The 26,491-nt window shown below is 31.0% G+C and overlaps 1 protein-coding gene across 1 annotated transcript; it reads right to left on the bottom strand.

Annotated features, from left to right (window-relative positions):
• Window positions 1–1,049: 1,049 nt before the first annotated feature.
• Window positions 1,050–2,883, bottom strand: LOC120139469 ((+)-neomenthol dehydrogenase-like). The gene is made up of 4 exons (XM_039154670.1): window positions 2,741–2,883; window positions 2,012–2,270; window positions 1,742–1,936; window positions 1,050–1,445 (listed from the first exon to the last, which is right to left on the bottom strand). The coding sequence occupies exons 1-4, from the start codon at window positions 2,833–2,835 to the stop codon at window positions 1,050–1,052; spliced, it is 945 nt and encodes a 314-aa protein (XP_039010601.1). The 5' UTR covers window positions 2,836–2,883.
• Window positions 2,884–26,491: the final 23,608 nt, after the last annotated feature.

The raw sequence follows: 26,491 nt of genomic DNA on the forward strand, positions 1-26,491 counted from the left end.
TAGTATTCAATTGCTTACTTTTTTTAATCCAATAATTTCTAATACATGGATGATATACTGATATTGAATCGGAGTTGGTATCCAATTCATATTTTTAATACATTAATCATTATTCAAATTTGTTGGGGATATATTCAAAAAAATGTTGGATATATTCGAATTGCTGGTAATATTCATTTATGTTTTTCATTTAATTTTAATATTTATGCTCGTAATATAACTTTGTAGAGGAAATTTGAAGATGAGAAAATTATTAAGAGAATGTCTAATTTGTAGGTTCATACTAATAAATTTAATAATAGCGTTGAATTTGTTTTTGATTTAAATAATAATTTATCATAAGTTCAAAAGTATAATTATACAAAGTGTATTTAATTTCATTTTATTAATATAAAACAAATACATTAATTTTAAATTAATGAAAAAAATAAAAATACAACAATAAATTCCAAAATCTTTGAGAAAATAAAAGTCCAAATTTATTAAAACTATTTGAATTTGATTCGAGTTGATTGGGTCTTGTAGTGTTTGATTTCAATATAAATTTGTAACACATTATTAAATGAACGAACATAATAATATTTTTAATAATAAAATATATTTTCAAAAGATTCTTAATCATTTGATAATAAATATTAATATACTCTTATAGAAATTATGTTCGAACTTAAGACCTCAAGCGATAACAACAATCATTTAACCATTGAAGTGTTTGATTCATGTGATAATCTATAGAAGTTATGTTCAAACTTAAGACCTCAAACGATAACAACAATCCTTTAACCATTGAATTGTTTGATTCATGTGATAATCATACTTTGAAGGCTTTATTTATTAATATAAATATAGCACAATCATATTTTGGGTATCCATTTTCAACAAAAAAACGACTTTGTGTAGATTAAAAAAACAACAACTGTGTAGATAGTTTAGCTTTCACAAACAACTTCAACAAATTACTTTCAAAGTGTTCTTTTAAGTCAACGAATCATCTTTAAGATGAAAAAGAGGCTTCTAAACCCTACCAATTATGTCACCTTTCCATTTTCTCACAATTTTAATTCTCGTCTTTCGGCAAACAGTTTGCCAGTAACCTCCTTGTTGGGAAGCAAAGCAAGCCAGACACCTGTGTCTGCCGCATGCTCAGCCGAGACATTACCGGACCAACCTGTCATGGCAGTTCTCACCCATCCAGGACAATAACAGTTTATGTATATCTTTCGGCCTTCGGGTCGATCCGCCAGTTGATTTGCCATTAGCACACTGTAAAGATTAACAGCAAGTTTTGATACGGCGTAGTCAGTAAATTTCTGAGGCCATCCACCTGATTGCCATGTATTATCTTCAACTTGTTGAAGAAATGTGGACACCATGTTGTCAATTAGTTCCTCAGATAGAGTCTCTAAATTGCTTAGCTTTTCCCTCAAAGCTTCATCTTCAATCCTCTATCAAAGAAAAATTATATATGTAAATTTTGTTTGCATAATAAATAGAGATGATTATACTATATCACGGATTGATGGAGCAGTTCAGATTATATAAGCATGGTAGTGTGGTAGCTTGTGAGATAGTGGACGAGATTTGATGTTATTGGTTACATTTTGCATATTATTATTTTAGCTGTGATCCATGTATGTATCATTTTGAATATCGGTTTACATTTTTTTTTCTTTTTTTTACGTCGATTTTATAATAAATAAAATATTTTGCTATACAAATAAAAAAAAGATGATTTACTTACACTGCGGCGGCCATTCAGTTTACCTAGCCGTGAGCTAACGTTAACAATACGAGCACCAGTAGCCGAAGGTCTCATCAATGGAATCATTGCTTTAACCATATTTTTGGTGCCATAATAATTTGTCTCGATCATCTGCTTCGAAAACTCCATTGAATTTCCAGACCCAAGATTGTAGTTAACACCTGCGTTATTTATCTGCCAAAAAAAAAAAGTAGGCTCTTATACCACAGAAATAAACCCAAATTGATGGAGAGAGTTTGGATGTTATACCAGAATATCAACGCCACCATATTTTTCTTTTATCCACTTTGTAAACTCAGAAACAGATTCATCGTCCAAGATGTCGAGCTGATGCACATCCACATTGAGACCACCTTCTTGTAAGACCTTGGCTGCTTCGATGCCAACACCGGTGTCCCTTGATGTTAGTATTACTGTCAATCCATGGCCCGCCAGTTGTCTTGCAATATCAAACCCTATTCCTCTATTTGCACCCGTTACAACTGCAATTGTTTCCGCTGACCACCACCTATATTATCATTAGGTTAAAAACATGTAAATCTTTGCAAATAACTATGTTATTCTCCCTAAAGGTCTTGAGTTCGAACAATCATATTTGTAGGGTGTGTGTACGTTAACGACAAGTTTATCTAATCTGATCTGATCTTCGAAGGCGTGACCTATTGTGGGGTGCTCTATGTTCATGCTTATGTTTCAATCTCTTGTAAGCATTTCCAGCTGTTTTGCTTTGTGTTTGTGTTTTGATGCCTTCTTGTTGTCGGTTTTGGTTTCATTGATTGATATTGTTCTTTTTTGCATCCACTTTTCTAGTGGTTTTTTTTCTTCTTAATATCAATAATAATTTTCTTGTTGCGCCCAAAAAAATAGGTTAAGAAATATTTGAACATATATTATCTTATAATCATCCTACACTATTAAAAAAATGATTTAAAATAGAATATGCAATGCCAAGATCCAAGAAAAAGGAAAGAAAAGCACCTTTGATGATCAGAATAAGGAATGGTTCTGAGAAGGGAAATCTCTTGGAGTCTCTTTTCCGTTTTCTCAATGGATTTTTCCTTTTTTCCTGTCATCTCCTTGGTCTCTTGATTAATTTTCAGGTATTTTGGGAACAATTTTCAGAAAATCTATATCTATTTATATAAATGGTATTGAAACACAACGAAAGCAATGCATGGAGGTTTGCAATAGCACATTTGGTGTCGGGTCTCTCTCATCTTAACTGTGGAGATGTTGGGGTCAAATGTTTGAGCTTATTTTCAGGTCCAATCTTTCTATTTTTATGCCTTTAGAAACTAAGAGGCCGTTGCTAATTAATTTCTTTTGCACCACTAATGCACTCTTGGTTGATTTTAGACAAACCAAATTCTTATATTGGGCTAGAGATAGCAAATTAATTATTTCAAAATGTCAAAAGAATGATAATATTATAAGAGAATTATGAAAATATATTATCTAGAAAATCCATATTTAAATAGTTGTTTCTTTAGGGTGTGTGCAAGTTGTCAGTAGACTACGAAAATTCTAAATATATACTACTTTGTAATCATTCCAAACTATTTAAAAGGGTCAACTACATAAATAGGCATTCATGTTTGAGTAAGTTTTTATTTTCCCACAGATATTTTAAAACTAATGACTCAGTCACTAAAGTTATAGATTTATGGGGAAAATGCGCACTAGGCATTAACATTGTAAAACTCATTTCCCGTATATGACCCCATACATGAGTCATAGATGTCACATCAAATAATCAAAACATTTCTTAACCCAAAATAGGTAAAATCTTATTTCTTTCACCAATTCCATATTTGTAACCATTTATATTATAAAATAAATAATCAGAATAATTCAAAATATAATATTTCAACTTATAATTCAAGTCCGATCTCAGGTAGTAACAAACAAATCTGTTTTGTTAATATAATAAATAAAATTGTCTGATTTAAAAATAAAATTTAATTAACAATTAAAATTTAATTTAATATAGTAATATTTATTTATACTATAAATTTATTTAATACTAATTATAATAAAAATTTACAGAAATTTCATTCCCGTATACATGCCAACTAAAAACTTTGAAACAACATAGGATGCCATTATTGTTACCTAAAAATATTCCTTGATGATTGATGCCAAGCTTAGCTCCTTACACCTTTTTCTTAATTTTGCCTCCTCGTGAAAATCATCACATGCTAAGTATACACTTAGTGAGGCAATCAATAGAAATTTATTGAAGACAATGCAACACATAAATGTAAACAATAATAATATTCAATGCATTACAATCACTTTAATTGTATTTTCCAATCATGCTACTAATATGAACATGATATGAATCACATATAAATTTCTTACCAATATACTTGTCATGTGTTCCATAAGCTCATAAGCTTATTCACCTGTTTATCATTTTTATTAACTAATAAACCATAGCCCAAACGTAAACCTATGAAGACCCTAGGTATTCGAGTCAAAGATGCACCGAAGTGCTTACCATATACAATGAGTGTCCTTACATACCACAGTGCTCCACTGAGCATCCTTACACACTACAGTGATGTTCTAAGTGTCCTTACACACTATAGTACCATATGCACTAAGTGTCCTTACACACCATAGTGTTGCACTAAATTTCCTCACACACTACAGTGTCAATCCGATTATGTAGCTGCTAGACTCTATGGCATGACAATTACCTCTTTTCATTAAATGACTTACTTGGGCATACAGTCTATTTTATTTGATCCATCCATGGCAAAATATATTATCATAATTTAACATTGGGCAGTTCATACCCGAAATATCATTCATGATAAATTTCATATATGTTCATGATAAACATCATATGCAACGATCAATGATCAATGCATTTTATATTCAACCTTTGACATATTTAGAATACGCCAAATATATGATGAATGGCATAAATATCATACCAACATAAATAACGTATACTAATTGCAAGTCCTATTTTGACATTATATACAAGTCAAAATATAAGCCTCATTTGTTAGAGTATGCCCAAAGACCAATCATATGATGATTGTAATAATACTTTCATTTACCGATTTTATTGAATAAAGACATTAAAGCTATTATTTTCAGTTATATATATGTGTTTAACATAAACTGAAAGATAATAAAGTCCATATAACCCTAAACTCTAAACCCCACTAGGGGCTTTGCCCCTTGACCCTTCATCAGCAGTACAAATTAATGGCCCATATTAATATTTTTAACAAAGGCGTAACAATATGTATATATATATGATATGTTTATTTTGCACGGTGTTTGACTTGCATGGTTATAACCATTGTCCAATTTTACAATGGTTTAATTTGAAATACGGTCTGCGAGCCATGCCTTTTCTATATCTCAGTTGTATTTCTCTTCTCATCTTACTCCCTCGTATGTAAAACGAGTTTCTTTTAAAATTGTAGTCATATTAAGATTCAGAAAGAGTATAAGAATGGCGAGAAGATATATAGAGAGCAATCTTAGGCTTTAGGGTTTTTTTGTTCTCCCATTGGCTTGGGATGGGCCACTTTAGTCATTGTTTTTGGGCTATAACCATTGCATCTTATTGATTACTATATCTGTTAAGTATGCAATTCATCAAATGATAAAATAAGAATGAATATTGATGAGATCAATAAGGGCCTAATATTAAAACGAACAATGATGAGATATTTACGTAAATCCATCTTTATAATTTAAGTTAACTTAACCGTCCAATATTTACCCTTATTAAGGTTTTGATTGATATTGTGTGGGCTTTGCCAAAGCATTGGCGCATAAATCTATCTTGGTTAAACGCGAAGAATAAGCAAGTGATATTCACCGGTTGAGATATTGGTAATAACTTAGCTAGGATATTCTAATAGGATTAGAAACCTAGATGTTAAATGTTTGGATAAGTCATGAGATGACTTGAACAAGAGTTGTTCACCAAAAGGATGAGTTACATGAGATGAAACTAGTAAAGTGTTACTTACCTAAATAATCACTATCCTAAAAGAAAAGCCAAAGCTGATTTAGGAAATTGATGTATTATGGATCCTCACCCACTAGAAAATTTTTCGTTAAATTTTTTCAAAATTAAAACAGAGTGAGTTTTTAATTTTGAATAAAATAGTGGGAGTAATTTGTAAATAAATACCTATTTTTAAAATTTAATTCGTTAAATTTAAGAAGGATAAACTTAATGGCATAAACTTCCTTAACTGGTTTCGTAATTTCAGAATTGTTCTCAAACAAGAAAGGAAGGAATATGCCATTGAAGAACCTGTTCCTGATGAACCGTCAGCTAATACATCAAGAGATGACAATGAAAATTCAAGAAACATATGGATGATATGTTAGATGTTGGATGTCTAATGCTTGCCACCATGAATCCTGAGCTTCAGAAGCAATATGAGGACATGGTTGCATATGAGATGATTCAAAATCTCAAAGAAATATATGAAGGGCAAGCATGTCAAGAGAGATATGAGACATTTAAAGCTCTATTTCAATGAAAAATGGCAGAGGGAACTCCTGTAGGAGATAATGTCATCAAGATGATGGGCTACATCCAAACGTTGGAAAAGTTGGGATTTCCTCTAAAAGATAAATTGGCTACTGATGTTATCCTGCAATCGTTGCCAGATAGTTTTAGCCAATTTGTCCTTAATTTCAACATGAATGAAATTAAAAGACTTTGCCACAGTTACTTTGCAAGTTACAAACTGCTGAAAGTAACATGAAAAAGGTTGGACCTAAGCCCATTATGATAGTCCACAAGGACAAATAAAAGGAAAAAAAGTAATGGCAAAGTCTAAGGGCAAGGGAAAAATGCATTGAACCCCAAAGGGGGAGTTAGAAAGGAAAAAAAATATTTCTATTGCAATAAGACAGGACACTGGAAGAGAAACTGCCCTATTTACCTGAAGAGGTCAAGAAGGCAAAAGAAAATGGAATGTTTGTTTTAGGTATTATGTTATTGATGTTAATTTGTCAACATCTACTTCTTGGGTATTAGATACCGGCTGTGGTTCTCATATTTGTACTTTCGTACAGGGACTGTAAAAGAGAAGGAATATGGCTAAAGGAGACGTAGACCTACGAGTTGGAAATGAAGCAAGAGTTGTTGCATTAGCTATAAGGACATATGTTTTATCTTTTCCTAGTGGACTTGATTTAAATTTAGAGGATTGTTATTTTGTACCTAGTTTTACTAAGAACATTATTTCTATTTCTGTTTGGACAGGATTGGTCTTGAGATTATTATAAGAGTAATTGTTGTTCTTTTTATTTCGATATTGTTTTTTATGGTTCGACACAATTCGTTAATGGTCTCTATATTTTGGATCAAGAAAACACCATTTATAACATACATAATAAGAGATCAAAAACAAATGACTCAAATCAAACTTATATTTGGCATTGTCGTTTAGGCCATATAAGTGATAAACGCATATAAAAACTCCATAAAGATGGATTCTTAGATTCATTTGTTTTTGAATAATATGATGTATGTGAATCTTGATTGTTGGGAAAATGACTAAAGCTCCTTTTAATAGTAAAAGTGAGCGAGAAAGTGATTTATTGGGGTTAATACATAGTGATTTATGTGGACGATGAATACACAAGCCAGAGGTGGATTCCATTACTTCATTACTTTCACCGATGACTTCATTCGGTATGGGTATATTTATCTTATGCGCCATAAATCTGAAGCCCTTGAAAAGTTTAAGGAATTTAAAAATGAAGTACAAAATCAACTAGGAAAGAGTATTAAGGCACTTTGATCAGATCGCGGTGGACAATACTTAAGCATACAGTTTGATGAACTCCTGAAAGAATGTGGGATTGTCTCACAACTTACACCACTTGGTACACCACAGTGGAATGGAGTTTCTGAAAGAATGAATCAAACACTGTTAAACATGGTTCGATCGATGATGAGTCATAGCGATCTTTCGATTTCTTTTTGGGGACATGCACTTGAAATAGCCGCTTTACACTAAATCATGTTCAATCTAAATCAGTTCAAAAGACACCATACGAGATATGGATTGGGAAGCGTCCTAGTATTCTTTTATGAAGATTTAAGGTTGTGAAGCTTATGTAAAACATCATATGTCTACAAAGCTTGAACCTAAATCTCATAAGTTTATATTTGTTGGATATCCTAAGGAAACTAAGGGATACTATTTCTTCAACCCTAATGAGAACAAAGTGTTTGTTGCTCGAACAGGAGTTTTTCTAGAAAGAGAATTTCTCTATAAGAAAGGAAAGAGAAGAAATATTGAACTTAGAGAAGTTCAAGAACAACACATCAATGAACCTAAAGTTGAGCATGTTTCACAAGTTGTTGAGGAACAATTAACAGATTTAGAAACCCAACCACTATGCAGATCCATAAGAGAACGCCGTGCACCTGAGAGATTTGGATTTCTCGTTACTGCACATGGAGATGTTCCTCTTATAGATCAAGATGAGCCTAGGACTTATCAAGAGGTATTATCTATCCCAAACTATGAGAAATGGCTTGAAGCCATGAGATCTGAGATGGATTCTATGTTAGAAAACCAAGTGTGGACTTTGGTTGAACCACCTGAAGGGGTCAAACTTATAGGGTGTAAATGGGTTTTCAAGAAGGAAAACCGACATGAATGGTAATGTACAAACATACAAGGGGCGATTAGTCGTTAAAGGTTTTCGACAAGTTCATGGTGTAGTCTTGACAAAACATTCTCCCCTGTAGCTATGTTTAAGTCCATCCGGATCTTGCTCGCAATAGCTGCATTCCATGATTATGAAATCTGGAAAATGGATGTCAAAACTGCTTTCCTAAATGGAAAACTTGAAGAGGATGTGTATATGACACAACCAGAAGGTTTTGTCACTCCGGGAAATGCGAGAAAGGTTTGTAAGCTACAGAGGTCTATTTATGAACTAAAGCAAGCTTCTCGGAGATGGAATCTTCTTTTGAATGATACAATCAAAGAATTTGGTTTTATCAAAAATGAAGATAAGCATTGTGTTTATAAGAAGGCTAGTGGGAGCACTGTTTCTTTCCTAATCTTGTATGTAGATGACATACTCATTATAGGAAATGATATACCTACTTTACAGTATGTTAAGACTTGGTTAGGTAGTTGTTTCTCTCTGAAAGATTTGGGTGAGGCAGCGTATATCTTAGGAGTTAAGATCTATAGAGATAGATCAAGACGACTTCTAGGTCTGAGTCACAGTACATATATAGACAAAGTGTTGAAAAGGTTTAGTATGGAAGAATCCAAGAAAGGATTTTTGCCTATGAGACATGTCATTTCACTTTCGAAGGAAATGTGTCCTTCAACTCTACAAGAAAGAGAACAGATAAATAAGATTCCATATGCTTCGGCTATTGGTTCTATAATGTATGCCATGATATGTACTAGACCAGATGTATCGTATGCTCTAAGCATGACGAGTCGGTATCAAGTAAACCCTAATGAAAATCACTAGGTTGTGGTTAAAAATATCCTCAAGTACTTAAGAAGAACTAAGGATAAATTTATTGTCTATGGAGGGGAGGAAGAGCTTAGTATAAAAGGTTATTCTGATGCTAACTTCCAAACTGACAAGGATGACTCAAGATCAAAATCAGGTTTTGTGTTTTGTCTTAATGGATGTACTGTGAGCTGGAAACGTTTGAAGCAAGACACAGTAGATGATTCTACAACAGAGGCTGAATACATTACACCAGTGAAGCAGTAAAAGAGGTTGTTTGGATCAAGAAGTTCATATTGGAATTAGGTGTTGTTTCAGTATATCAGGTGTTATAAAACTCGGTTATGACAATAATGGAGCCATTGCACAAGCAAAGGAACCCAGTTCTCATCAACAATCCAAATATATTCTTGGGCGCTTTCATCTCATTTGAGAGATCATAGATCGAGGAAATGTGGAAATATGCAGAGTATACATGGATTACAACATTATTGATCCCTTGACGAAGCCTCTTACACAACAGAGGCATGATCGTCACACTGAGTCACTCGATATTAGATATGTGAGTGATTGGTCTTAGTGCTAGTGGGGGATTGTTAGAGTATTCCCAAAGACCAATCATATGATGATTGTAATAATACTTTCATTTACCGATTTTATTGAATAAAGGCATTACCTCTATATTTTCAGTTATATATATGTGTTTAACATAAACTGGAAGATAATAAAGTCCATATAATGAAATAATTGTTATTATTAAAAGATCCCTAGTCATGTATTATTATGGGCATGGACAATAATAATACACTTAAGACTAACATGTTATTGATTGATGACAACGAGTTGTCATTGACATAGAGATTCAGAATTGATACATGATTACATTGTTAGAAAACAATGTATTAGAAGGACCCACCATGAGCATATGTCTTGGATTATTATGTGATAATCATAACATTGCTCATGGTGATGACTATATGTATGATCCTTAGACTTGAGATCAATACTATCCCACAATATATTGTTGTATGTTTTGATGCAATTAAACAAGCTTCGTAACTGGTTTCTCTATAAAGACTGTTATTAAATATATCTCAATATATGCAGTGTGTGTGTATGATTAAGATAGGATTTGTCATTCCTACATAATACGAAATATATCACTGACCACTTGATTGAGTGAGACTAGAAACGCATGGCCATGCTCGAATAAGTTGATATGAGATATCACAAACTATTCGTTAATTAAAGTCTACTATAGATATCAAGAAACAATAGATGGGCTATACAAGTGTGACTATTCCAAGACTTGTGCCTATTATAGATATAAATGACATAAGGATGTAATACATAAAAGAGTTAATCACCAAGATGATATGTCGAATCATATTTTCTTATAACTTAGGTGACAATGATATATTGCTAGATGTCACTCATTGTATGTAATATTAGAATTGTTATAATAATTACTGCTAACGTTACAAGAACCTACAAGGTCACACCTTAGGATTGAAACGAGCAAAGATGTACAATTGTTGTACGTTACTGAAATATATCTAGAGTTAATATATGTATGTTAGATATACATATGTTTTAATAATCATGAATATTTAATTCCAATTAATTAAATAAAGATTTAATTAATTTAAAGTAATAAAAATCCCTAATATGATTAGGGTAACTCGGATATAAAAGGATGTGTTAGGTCTAGCAGCCGTCTAGGACACACAAAATCTTCATCCATTTTTCTCAAAAAAATAGTTTTGGGGAAAAATATTGCTCTCAATCAGGTGAACTGAGTAGAGGCCGAGATGTGATTTCGTGGAGGCTTACGATTTGAACCGATCGATGCCGCTGTTGTCCTTGCTGTTTTTCAAGGAACCCGCTGTAAGTATTCGCATCCATTCCTCCCGATTTCGGTTTTACGTACTTGGATCGCTGGTGAGACCGTCAAGTTTTATTTCCGCTACGCTGTGGGGTGTGCCGATGGTCCCAACATCATTAAGCTTTAACTTGATCCTTTGCTTCAAATTTGGTTAAATCCCAAAATTTGTCATAATTTCATATCCTGACAGTTTGCACTACCTTTAAAGAAATATTATTTTGTATTAATATACATAATTAAAAATTATTATGTTTATACCACTAAAACCTAGACTCAAATACAAATATATCCATAAAAGGAACCCTTCTATTGTAATTTATACAATTTATGGTGAATTTTCAAAGTTGACTGACATAATTTGTTTTGAGCTGAATCTATTGCCCCATTTTCTGTTCTATCATCGGTTAAAAATTCATATATTTTTGTACATACCTATAAATTAGTTTCTGTTTGTTCTAAAAAAACTATACTGTATAAAACCTAAAGGTATAAAAAGCATCCTTAAATCATTTTTGTAGAATTTAAGGTGATTTTATAAACTTATTGTCCAGAACTAAATTTCTAAGCAGACTTCACCAATTTTCATTTTCAGCTTGTCACTAATTCTATTAGCTCGCCAAATTCACATATATGCATACATCACAAATTTCATAACATTTTAGAAGTCACTCCTTACCATAGTAAATCTGTTACTGACTCAACGCAAGCCAATGTTTGTTCGATCACATAAGTACAAATTAAATTTGCACTCACCTACTGTCCTTAGCTTGCAAACTTCCCTTAGGATTTCACATTCCATCCTTAAGCTTTTCTTTAGCTTTAATATTGTTTGATCTTGATTTCAAGAACACAATCTAAATGAGAATCATTACAAACATATTCAAATTCAAATTACACGTTGGAATCTTACTAACATAGGCACACAATAGAAAATAATTTCCTAAAAATTATTTTGATTCTCATTCACTACTAATTCCATGTCACAACATAAGTTTATCCATAACACTTTAAAATTGACCATTCAATTCCATTTTTATCCAAATTTCACATAACATTTGTACTTAAGCTCCCAACTTTTTCATATTCGTGATTTTAGCCTCAACTTTTACCAACTTCCCAAAATAATCCAATTTTACATTCTAACATCAATTTGAACACTCAAACATTAATTTTCAGCATAGTACCTCAACTATTTAACCATTGCAAATAACCCACAACTTTTTTATAATTTTTGATTAGGTCCCCAAACTTTCATAAAATTATAAAATGGTCCCAAATTTGTTCAAAGGCTTGTAGAATACTACCTACGTCATTTTCAGTCCCTACAAAATTTTTCCATAATTTTTTTCTCATCCTCTATAGTCAATATCAATGCTTTGCCTGTTCAAGATTAGGGTTTTCATGATTTTACTCGATTTTGATCCGATTCGAGAATGAAATTAACATCTATTCAACCTTATAAAATCTCTAAAATCAAATCCCTAACTTAATTTCATAAAATTAATATATTTCCCAAAATCTAGGGTTAGGTCAAAATCAACATAAGCATGTATAGACAAATATATGTGATTTTAATCGACTATCAAGCTTGTAAACGATTCTACAACCTCAATAACATCAAAATCCATCAATAATTCAATAAACCCTAATATGAACATAAACCCTAGAATTTAGGATATTTGAACTCAATCAATATTAGCATGCAATAATGATACCAAATGATAGTGTTTTTCTAATAGAACAATTTTCTATTTCACGGCTTAATCCAAAAATTGAAGGAAATTGCTCAAAATGAAAAATAAAATTTCCCTTACTTTGGTCATGGGGAGCATGAAATGGAGCTAAAAAATGAATAAACTTTCTGAATTTTTTCCTTTCATGTTAATTTGCCTTTTATTTAAGCTTAAAAGAATAAAATATTCATTTAATAAGAAATATCTATTTTACCCTTAATGAAACTTGATGTTTACCTTAATACCAAGCCACATAACCCTTATCATCTTTCCAAAGTAAAATATAAACAAATTATTTTTCCTTTTACAACTTTGCCGATGCCATTTTCCAAAAATTTCAATCTTGCCATTTTTCTCCCAACGGTCCAAATTGAACATGGAAATAAATTCTCAAATCCAATGCTCCATATTATTGTCCTTTATTTTAAAATGTGGAAATAATATTTCTAAGCTTAATTTATCATCCTTCAAATTTTCTTAAATTTTCTATTCTATCCGATTTACCGAATTTTTACCGGACTTTAACACTTTCTAGTTTTTAACATAATTTCCAGATCAAGAATCTAATTTCAATAAAACCCCACTCTCAAGATTAAACTATCCTTTTAGGAATAAAAATTCTTTTTGTGAAAATTACCACTTAGGACCCTAAACGTTTCCTAATTTTCTACATTAGCACTAAACTTTCAAAATTTACATTTTGCCCACTAACCAAAATTTTGGGGTATTACAATTCTTCCCCTCTTAAGAAAATCTATCCTTGAATTTTCAATATGTACCTGATTTAAATAAATGAGGGTGTTGTTTTTTCACTCCTTATTCTCTTTTCCAAATAGTTTTTTTTTCAACCTTTAATTTCTCTGCCGATCTTTAATATGTACCGATTCATAAGTCAATTTCTGACTGAATCTTAATATCCTTTGATATGACAACATGAGAAGGATCTGATCGATACTTTAAGAAAAACTTATCTTTACTTTAATAGAATATCTCTTCTCTTTTTAAATCTGAATAAAACCTTTGTTGATCGGTAGCTATGTTGAGATTATCTTCAATCTTGACTTGTGACAAATTCATTTTTAACTCGTTCCTATTCCCATTAAGGGATGGAAATCGGTTACCACAATTCAGAAGGAACTTAATGTTCTGTTTTAACTTGTTGTCATATTAGGCATTTAGAAACAAACTCAATAATAGATCTTTTCATATCTGCTACTAATATCGACTTTGTCCTTAATAATATAAGTATCCATCATACTTAACTTTTAAGTCTTTGGTTTCACTTTTTTTTCGCTTCTTCTATCTTTGACAAACACAATAATTTTAATATTTTCTTTGAAGATCCTTTACTTGATCTAGCCACATAGGTTTTAACTTTAATTCTACAATCAGAGCACCATATTTCCTTAGAGACAATCATGTATTCAAAGTTCCCATAATAAAAATGTCTATTAGCTTTATTGTATCAACCACCACATTATCCTTTTGTGATTGTAATTGATAAGCACATTATTGTTCTTTAATGAATTCAATCTGTTGGGATTTTTGATGAAGCTCAAAGATCAACCAAATGATTTTCCAAGAGGGGTTGAATTGGTTTTTGTGTTTAGGGAGTAAGGAAATTAAAAAGATAGACAATTGCACAATAATTTACCGTGGTTAGACTTATCAACCAAGTCTATACTCATTGTCTTAGCTCCTCACTAAGGATTTTATAACAAATTAACTAATTTGTTCTTTCTTTTTATAGGATCAAGAGATAACCTTTACAGTCCCTAGTTTTTCATAGGCTAACCTAGAACCAGCCCCCTTTAATAAAAGGAATACAATAAGTAAACAATAAAACCTCTAAAAGGTAGATGTTTACTAGATTAAGCTCACTAAAACACTAATATTTACAAGAGAAAGGAAAATAAGAATAAAAAACTCTTATATTGTGTTTGATTTATTGGATAGGTGTTCTAACCCTTCTTCAAGTATCCTCAACTTGTTTTTAAAAGTTGAAATGTGTTTGTGGTCATTTCTAGCTGTTGGGGAAGATTAAGAGCCGTTAAGGATAATTTTTCTGCAAAATAAAACATCCCAGGATAGGGAGTATCGGTACTCCTTTAATGAGAATCATTACTTCCTTTATAATTTTTAAATTAACTAGTCGTTACTAGTCGTTGGGCTTGACCAGTATTGATATTATGCTCATGGTATCGATACTATAGGGTAAAGTAGTATCAGTACCCCTTTGAGTATCAGTACCTATTATGCATTATGAAATTTGAGCAATTTGGAAAACACTGGTAGTTTCAATACTACCTAGAGAGTATCAATACTTTGCTTACCTTTGGTATCAATACCACATGAACAATATCGATACTATTCATGCAGTATCGATACTGTAAGAACAATATCGATATTAAGTACCCAGAAAATCAGTTTTGTGCTTAAATTCTATTTTAATGGGCTTTGAATTATTTTTGAAAACTCTGAACAAATTCAATTCAAACCCAAAAACATTTTGCTTTAATTTGTTATATCAAAACATTATAAAACATAGTTCAACAATCTCTTTTTTGGTATAACAAAATATTTGAAAAATTGTTTTTGGCAAAACTCCCCTTAATAAAACATTTAATGAAAAAGCTAAATATTTGGGAAATATTAAAGCTCCCCCTTTTTCATTGAGAAATTGAATTTTTCGAACCTATACTTCTCCCCCTTTTTAATATATAAAAAATAATTCAAACTTTTATGTTCAAATATAATAATGGAGAGTATGTGGTGAATTTAGCATAAAATAATTTGAAAAAACAAAGCTCCCACTCAAAAATAGCATTCCAAACAAAAAAATTGACTTTAAAAGGATGACACTTAAATAACATTGAATTTCAACAAAGATGAACAAACAAGTTAGAAGCAAAAAAATTTAATATATCCAAGTCTAATGAACTTTATGCAATACCAATTATTTAATTTTAAGTGCATGTGCATAAAACTTTCTAAAAATGTTATGCATTTGAAAAATTGATGTAAATTGTTAGAGATATATAATTTGCAATAAATCACTTACATGAACATTTAAATTAAGGTCAAAAATAAAATTTGTAAAAAAAACATTTAAAACCAGTTTTGACCAAAATTCATTATGATGAACAAATATTATGAAAAATCATTAAAACTTTAAAATGTCTATCATAATACTTTTTAACATACATGAGATGAAAATATAAAAATTGTTTAAAATCAAAACTCACGCATGCTTAAAAATCAATAGGCTACCAATTTACAAAATCAAAAAAGCTTTAAGGTTTGAGGTTACCCTTTCATTTTCAAGTGTGGCTAGAGCATTTGCGTATTTCCATTTTCATCACTATTGCTACCATACACCTACAAGAGACATTTAATTGGATTTTTGTATCCAAATTGCTTTGGATCCTTGGAAGTTATTTTCAATTTCTCTAATCCCCTTTGGAACCCATACTGTCTTTTAAAACATTTTCTTTCTTTGAAGGGAAAGTATGTTCCAAATGACCATGGAAATGGCAATGTGAGCATTTTGCCATTATTAACATAGATGATTTGTTTTTAGAAATGATTTCTTTTTCTTTTGTTAAGAATTCAAGCTTAATTTTCAATTCAAGATTTTCTTTTTCCAAATCTTCAATTTTGGTTTTTGAAAGCTCAAAATCATTTTTCAAAATTTCATTTTGCTTTTCAAAATCCAATTTTGCTTTCAAGAGAAAGTCATTTTCAATTTTGAATTTTGAAATCAATTTCTTATATTTGGAATTCATGGTCTCAAATTCCAAATTCAATTTATTATAGGAAACTTACTCATTACTAGAATAAGAATTTTATTTACTAGAGTTAGAAGATACCTCGAGCTCCTCAAAAGCCATTAAGCACACCACCTTTGTTGGTTATTCTTTCTTGTTTCCATAAAGTTCATCGAGCTTATTCCAAAGCTCCTTTTCATTTGAACAAGAATAAACTTCTTAATAGATATCGAGCCCAAATGCACAAAACAACATGTTCATGGCCTTCAAATTTTGTTGAGTTTTCTTCCGTTCTTGGGCACTCAACTCCTTTGTCTTCTTATTTGGAGAAGAGAAGTCGTTCTCGATCATCTCCCACGCATCAATATCATTGGATTGGATGAATAGCTTTATTAATTTCTTTCAATGATGGTGATTGGCTCCATTAAAGTATGAAGGCTTTCTGATCGGTTGGGAGTCTTCCATGTGGAATGAGCTGGAGGTGGGAGCCATCTTCTTGGTTGTTTCAAAAAAAAAATGGATAGAGCTTCTTCCAGAATCATCTCAAGGTTTTTAAACTTTCTAATGAGTTTAGCTTCGATAGCAATTGTTGGGATTTTCGATGAAGCTCAAAGATCAACCGAATGATTTGCCAAGAGGGGTTAAATTGGTTTTTTGAGTTTAGAGAGTAAGGAGATTTAAAAGATAGGCAACTGCACAATAATTTATAGTGGTTCGAATTCTCAACCAAGTCTATATCTACTACCTAAGCTCCTCACTAAGGATTTTCTAACAAATTCACTAATTTGTTTTTTCTTTTCACATGATCAAGAGATAACCTTTACACTCCCTAGCTTTTCACAAGCTTAGCTAGAACCAATCCCCTTTAACAAAAAGAATACAAGATGTAAACAAGAAAACCTCTAAAAGGCATGTGTTTACAATATTAAGCTCATTAAAACACTAATATTTACAAGAGAAAGGAAAATAAGAATGAAAAACTCTTCTCTTGTGTTTGATTTCTTGGATAGGTGTTCTAACCCTTCTTCAAATTTTCTCAACTTGTTTTTATAGGTTGGAATGTGTTTGTGGCCATTTTTAGCCGTTGAGGATTATTTGGAGCCATTGGGGATAATTTTTCTGCAAAATAGAATTTCCCAAGATAGGGAATATCGGTACTTCCTTTATAACTTTTAAATCAACTAGTCGTTACTAGTTGTTGGGCTTGACCAGTATCGATACTATGCTCATAGTATTGATACTACGGTGTAAAGTAGTATCGGTAGTATTCTATAATTTGAGCAATTTGAAAACAATGGAGTATTTGTACTACCTAGAGAGTATCGATACTTCTCTTACCTTTTGTATCGGTACCACGTGAACAATATCGGTATTGTTCATGCAGTATCAATACTATAAGAAAAGTATCGGTACTACGTACCTAGAAATCAATTTTGTGCTCAAATTATATTTTAACTGACTTTGAATTATTTTTGAAAACTTTGAACAAATTCAATTCAAGTCCAAAAACATTTTTGCCTTAACTTTTTTATATCTAAACATTATAAAGCATGGTTCAACATAATCTATTTCCTTTATTTTCACTTTTTCGAGTTAACACATATTTTTTACTTTTCAGATTCGTATAGATATATCGTCACTCACCATATAAATAGTGGAGTTATATCAATGAAGTAAACACAACTGTTGCTAACTCGATATCATGAGTCGAATAATTTCTTTCATGATTTTTTAGTTGCTTTGAAACATAAGCCCTAGCTTTTTACTCTTGCACGAGCATGCATCCCAAACCATAATGAGACACATTACTATAAATCACATAATCTTTTCCAAATTATGAATACACTTATGCTGGAGCTTGTGTCAGTCTTCTTTTTAACATTTCAAAGTTTTATTGGCACTTATAAGTCCAAACGAATAGTGTGTCATTTCTCAATAGCTTGGTCAGAAAGAAGACAATCATCGAAAAGTTCTTTATAAAACTTCGATAGTAACAAAACTTTTCCCAAGAAACTTTAAATTTCAAAAACACACATTGGACTTTATCATTCGACTATGGCTTGTACTTTCTTGAGGTTTATTCTTATCCCCTAAATTGAAATCACATGGCCAAGGAATACAACCTTAGACAACTAACATTTACAGTTGGTTAACTTAGCATGCAATTTTCTTCCGAATAGTTGGAAGAGATATACAAAGACATGCATCGTGTTCTTCCTTGATCTTACAACATATCACAATAACATCAGTGAACACTATCACCAATTAATCTAAGTATAACTAAAATACTCGTTTTATCCAATCAATAAGTGTCACAGGAACATTTGTTAAACCAAACTCGTAGCGTTCATATTAAATTCTGAAAATTATTTTAGGAATATCTTCTTCATCATCTTTAACTAATAATATACCGATAGAAGATCCGACTTGGGAGTTCCAATGCACTCTTTTAACTTCTAAAAAGATTATCAATCATCGGAAGAGGATACTTGTACTTTTTTTTACCTTATTTAAAGGACGATAATCCATGCCTAATTGCATAGACTCGTCTTTCTTTTTCACTATAACACCAGTGCATCCTAGATGACATGCGTAGTCTTGTAAATCCCTGGTCATAACAATTCTACTAACTCTGCCTTTAATTGTTTAAGCTCAGCCAGATCCATTCTATGCAGGGCTATAGAGATAAACACAATACTTGATATCATCTCTATTTCAAATTCAACATCTTAGTCTACAAGTAATCCAAGTAACTTTTGCAGATACACATTTGGATACCCTTAAACAATTGGAATATCTTCCAACTTAACTAAGAAAGTTTGAGTATCCACCTCATTTATTCAGAAGGTTTAACAACCTAGTTGCAATAACTTTATAGCAGTTGATGCTAAAATCACATTAGAAAACAAATTTACTCTTTTCCCCTAGCACAAATATCTCAAAACTTTTTGAGTTCTATAAAATTAAATCACTCTAAGGGGTAATTCATTGCAACATGGTAGGGGGTGATCAATCCATTCAAAAAATTACTTTTAAAAGGTAATTCTATCAAGTTGAATCCTTACCAGACAATTATTGTCTACAAAAATGACTCACCCTCGCACTATGGCCTAAAGGGTTAGTCGTACACATATCACTTATGATCAATACTATAAGAATATTCCATTTTTAAATCAATATTGTTCTTATACATGAACGAGGGTTTTATTAAACTTACATTATCACTTCCTATTTTGTTGATGCATCATCATTATCAGACTAAACAGGAGTGTTGTAGCTAGTGCTTTACTATCACTATTAGTTTATTTTTTAACCTCCTGCAGGGTGATGTACTTCAAACTCTCTATTACATACATCTTATACATATACTAAATTTATTTACCTTTACGAGTAAGGAATGGCATCAATCGAATCTCACAATCACCAAATCAGTAACAATGACATCTTAGTGGCATGTATACACTTTTGACTCAAATCAAGATCAATTTAGCCCTAGAATCGGCTAAACCTATAGCTCTGATGCTAATAAATGTAAAACCCATTTACAGTATACGACCCCATACATGAGTCATAGATGTCACATCAAATAATCAAAACATTTCTTTACCCAAAATAGGTAAAATCATATTTCATTCACCAATTCCATATCTGTAACCATTTATATTAGAAAATAAATAATCAGATGAATTCAAAATATAATATTTCAACTTCTAATTCAAGTCTGATGTCAGGTAGTAACATGCAGTTCTACTTTCTTTATATAATAAATAAAACTGTCTGATTTAAAAATCCAATTTAATTAACAATTAAAATATATTTTAATATAGTAATATTTATTTATACTATAAATTTATTTAATACTAATTATAATAAAATTTTGCAAACATTTCATTCTTGTATACATGTCAACTATAAACTTTAGAACAACATAGGATGTCATTACTGTTACCTGAAAATATTCATTGATGGATGATGTCATGCTCAGCTCCGTACACTTTTTTCTTTATTTTACTTACACATGAAAATCATAATACGCTAAGTATACACTTAGTGAGACAATCAATAGAAATATATTTAATGCAATGCAACACATAAATGTAAACAATAAAAATATTCAATGCATTATGATCACTTCACCTGTATTTTTCAATAATGCTACTAATATGAACATGATATGAATCACATATAAATTTCTTGCCATTATACTTGTCATGTGTTCCATATGCACATAAGATTATTCAACTTTTTATCTTTTATTAACCAATAAACCATTGTCAAAATGTAAACCTATAAAGACCCTAGCTATTCGAGTTTAAGATGCACCGAAGTGCTTACCATATACACTGAGTGTCCTTACACACCACTGTATTGCACTGAGCGTCCTTACACACTAAAGTAATGTACTAATTGTCGTTACACACTAAAGTACCATATGCACTAAGTGTCCTTACACACCGTAGTGCTGCACTAAGTGTCCTTACAAACTATAGTACTAATCCGATTATGCAACAACTAGACTCTATGGCATACCAATTACACTATGTTCTTCAATGACTTTCTTGGGCATCCAGTTTACTTTATTCGATCCATCCATAGCAAAGTATATTATCATAATTTAACATTGGGCAATTCATACCTGAAATATAATTCATGATAAATATCATATATGTTCATGATAATCATCATATGTAACTATCAATGATCAATGCATTTTATATTCAACCTTGGACATATTTAGAATATGTCAAATATATGACGAACGACATAAATATCATGCCAAGATAAATAAGGTAGACTCGTCGCAAGTCCTACCCAGTGGTGTATAGAACATCCATGTATAATGTTATGCATGCATTGCAGTCATTTTCACATAATATACAAGTCAAACTATAAGCATCACTAAAATTTAACTTGATCCTTTTCTTTTAATTTGGTTGAATCCCAAAATTTGACATAATTTCATATCTTGGTAGATTGCACTACCTTTAAAGAAATATTATTCTGTATTAATATACACCATTAAAAATTATTCATTTTATACCACTAGAAACTAGATTCAAATAAAAATATATCCATATAAGGAATTCATTCTAGTTCAATTTGTACAATTTATGGTGAATTTTCCAAGTTGAGTGGCAGAATCTGTTTTGAGCATAATCTGCTGCCCCTTTTTTCTGAGCTTTCCTCGGTTAAAAATTCATATATTTTTTTATATACCTATAAATTAATTATAGTTTTTATAAACAAAACTATATTGATATACAAATATAAAGGTATAAAAATCATTCTCTAATCATTTTTGTAGAATTTATTGTGATTTTCTAAACTTACTGTCCATAAATAAATTTCTAAGCAGGCTTCACCAATTTGCATTTTCAGCTTGTCACTAATTCTATTAGCTCACCAAATGCACATATATTCATGAATAAAAAATATCATAACATTTTAGAAGTCAGTCCTTACCATTGTAACTCCGTTACTAGCTCATCGCAAGCCAATGTTTGTTCAATCACATAAGTAAAAATTAAATTTGCATTCACCGGGTGTCCTTCTCTTGCAAACTTACCTTTGGATTTCACAATTCATCCTTAAGGTTTTCCTTAGCTTAAATATTGCTTGATCCTAATTTCAAGCACACAATCTAAACGAGCATCATTACAAACATATTCAAATTCAAACCACGTGTTAGAATCTTACGAATATAGGCACACAATAGTAAATAATTTCCTAAAAATTATTTCGATGCTCATTCTATACTAATTCTATGTCACAACATAATTTTTAACCATAGCACTTTAAAATTGACCATTCAAGTCCTTTTTATCCAAATTTCACATAGCACTTAAGCTCCTAACTTTTCCATATTTCTGATTTAAGCCTCAACTTTTACAAACTTCACAAAATAATCTAATTTCACATTATAACATTAATTTCAACACTCAAGAAATAATTTCTAGCATAGTACCTCATCTATTTAACCATTACACAACAACCCACAACTTTTCCATAATTGTCAATTAGGTCCCGTAACTTTCATAAAATTACAAGATGATCCCTAAATTTTTCTAAGGCTTGTAGAATACTTCCTACATCATTTTTAGTCCCTACAAAATTTTTCCATAATTTTTCTCATCCTCTATAGTCAAGGCTGAATGCTTTGTATGTTCAAGATTAGGATTTTCAAATTTCACTCAATTTTGATCAGATTTGAGTATGGAATCAACCTCTATTCAACCTTATAAAATTTCTAAAATCAAATCCCTAACCTAATTTCATCAAATCGATATCTTTCCCTAAATATAGGGTTAGGCCAAAATCAACATAAGCATGTATATACATGTATAGTTGATTTTAATCGACAATCAAGCTTGTAAACAATACTACAACCTCAATAACATCAAAATCTATAATCAAATCAATAAACCCTAATATGAACATAAACCCTAGAATTTAGGATCTTTGAACTCAAGCCAGATTAGCATGCAATAATGGTTCTAAATGATAGCGTTTTTCTAGTAGAACAATTTTATATTTCACGGCTTAATCCAAAAACCAAAGGAAATTGCTAAAAAATGAAAAATATAATTTCTCTTACCTTGGTCATGGGGAGCACGAAATGGAGCTGAAAATGAACAAACTTTATGAACTTTTTCCTTTCATTTCATGTAAATTTACCTTTTATTTAAGCTTAAATGAATATTTAATGAGAAATGTTAATTTTACCCTTAATGAAACTTGATATTTACCTTAATACCAAGCCACAAAACCTTTATCATATTTCCAAAGTCAAATATAAACAAATAATTTTTTCCTTTTACAACTTCGCCCATGCCATTTTCCAAAAATTTTAATCTTGCCATTTTTCTCCCAACGGTCCAAATTAAACATTGTAATAAATTTTCAAATCCAATGCTCCTTATTATTTTCCATCATTTTAAAACGTGGAAATAATATTTCTAAGCTTAATTTATCATCATTCAGTTTTTCTTAAATTTTATATTCTATCTGATTTACCTAATTTTTAACGAACTTTAACATTTTCCAATTTTTAACACAATTCCATATTAAGAATCTGATTTCAATAAAACCCCACTCTCAAGATTAAACTATACATTTATGGAATAAAAATTCTTTTTGGGGAATTTAACACTTAGTTCAATAAACGTTTCCTAATTTTCTACTTTGGTAACTGAAGTTTTTAAAATTTACATTTTGGTCTCTAATTAAAATTATGGGGTATTACAAACATTCGTTACTAGATATTACATAATGTTATGTTATGCGTTAACTAACTAACCTTGCATTATTTTTTCCTTATAGGAAACCTTTATAATGATATGCATTTACCCACATTAACAATCGTTATTAGAGGTCACGTAATGTTGATGTTACACGTTAACTGATTAACTTGACACTATTTTTCTCATACAAGATAACCTTTATAGTGGCATGCATTTACTCCCCTCTTTAAAGAATTCAATCCTTAAAACTCTTATTTATTCATTTGATTATGCAAAAGCTTTCCTCAATGGAGTTGGTGGGGTTTTATTACCAACTGTACACTCTCGCTACCAAGAATAGGGTGAGCGAAACTCGACTCGAATTAATTTTTTTTATGTTGTGCTATTGAGTCAACTCGAATTATCGATTTAGTTTTCGAGCTCGATTCAATTTGAAAATTGAAAATTGAATCACTCAAAAAATTAACAATTTTGACGATTTAGTCCCTGATTTTCTTATTTATGTAATTCATCTTCATTTTAAGTCCATGTTTTATCAATTTTAAACCACATACTCCTACACCATCGTAGAATACATATCGACTTTTAATTTTTCTTTTTTATAACTAGTTTTCAATTTAGTCCCTCAACTTTTCATGATTTTCTTATTTCTTAAATTCATCCTTCATTTTAAGTCTGATTTTGACCAAATTTGAACCACATGGTCATTTACCACTTTAAAAGGCCTATAATAAAGAGTATAGATCCAACCTTTATATACTATTTCAAAGGATGGTAAATAAGGACTTTGATCCACTAGATATGAGATCTTAGTACCTCAAGTATCAACAGAAAAATAGAGGGGTTGACACCACATGTAAGGATACTTGCTAAGTCGATAAAGTCACAAAATGACTAAGGAAAAATAGATAACTCTCACACTTTTATATATGATCAAAGGGTGATTGTATGCCTTACAAAAGTCAAGGAATTGAAAATTTATTGAAAATCAAAGAACATGAGTGAATAACCATGTAATGGTTCGTCTAGGTGATGCCCTTTATGATAATACATGATTTTAATGAATAATAATGTCCTAAGGAATAAAAGCATTGAATCAATTCGTCCAAATGTGAAAACCTCCTTGAAAACACATGTTTTTATGAAGTTTCATTTTTTTTAACAAAGAATCATGCCTTAGGCCAAATGATTAGGAGTTGGTTCGGCCAAAGGAGTGTTTTGTAGGTATTTAGAACCCTTTTGAATGCTTAGGACAAATGGTGATTTCCCTTGGATGTTTTCCTCATGTCTCTTCATGTTATAAGCATCTTTTGAGCAAAATTTCTTCACCAAACATATACCTCTTAAAATGGAGACTCTTCATGGATAGCCACCTTAATGAAAGATCACAATTCCAAAAATGTACCTCTTGAAATGGAGACTCTTCATGGATATTCACCTTAATGAAAGGTCACAATGCTTGGAGGTTACCCTTCATGAAAAAGCATGTCAACGCTGAAGATATGTAACACCCTTAAAACCTATCCTATGAGATTTAAGCTACATTGCTTAGGATAAAAACCAAATTAAATTGAGATTTAAATTAATAATATTAGATAAAGATCTAATTGAATTGCCTAAAGTAAAAAACCAAATTTAATTGAAATTTTAAATTAATTGGGTTGGAAAATGACCCAATTGAATTGTCTAGAATAACCATCAAGTTGAATCGGAATTTAAATTAGTTTAATAAACAAGGACTTAATCGAAATGATTGAAGAAGTGCTAACCAAATTAGAGTGATTCAACTGAAATAAGTAACAAATAACAAGATTCCATTCCAAATAGAGATAATTCAAAAAAAGAGGTCGGCCATGCAAGTTTAGTTCAAGCTTTAATTAATAAGGGAAATTACATAGCCTAACAAGTAAGTCTTTCCCTCCCTTTCCATTCAAAATTTTAAGGATTTATTTGAATTCATTCTTGAGAAATTGATAAGCATGATTATTGAATATATTCAATTTGTTAGCTTGCATGATACTAGATATTATGGTGATCATGTTGAGTTAAAGTTAAGTGATTAAGAACCTTGGGTAAACTATGGGTTATCACCTTGAGGGCGATAACTAAAAGAATTCTTCATGCATGTGATCAAATTAAGAAATTTGAAAGGTCGTGTACTGAATTGGAAAAATGGGTATAGAACAAGTTGTTGGAAATTAAAGATTTTAGGAGTTTCGAAATATTGAACAAGAGAAAATGCTATAAACTTGTGGGAATTTGACATGGGAAGTGAATCAAAACACCATTGTTGCTGTAAAATTTAATCAGGGATTGTTTTAAACAAATTGGAAATTATGGGATCAAATTGGATAGAAATAAAGATTGGTAATGTTAGTAAAAACCGGGTAGAAACTGAAAAGAATGTAAAATAAATTATAAGGCTTAATTTAGAGAGGAATTGGTAGTTCATAAATGGTACATTAGTAAAATATGTAAAAATGGATTGTTATGGAAAATTTGTTAATTGGAAGAGTTAATTGAAATATTAAAGGCTAATTTGATATGAAAATACATTGGAGAGACAAATTAAACAATGTTAAGAAGAGCTAATACAAACTGATAAGAGTTATAGGTGA

Source organism: Hibiscus syriacus, unplaced genomic scaffold (assembly GCF_006381635.1).
Source record: "Hibiscus syriacus cultivar Baekdansim isolate YM2019G1 unplaced genomic scaffold, ASM638163v2 tig00110747_pilon, whole genome shotgun sequence".
Taxonomy (NCBI): domain Eukaryota; kingdom Viridiplantae; phylum Streptophyta; class Magnoliopsida; order Malvales; family Malvaceae; genus Hibiscus; species Hibiscus syriacus.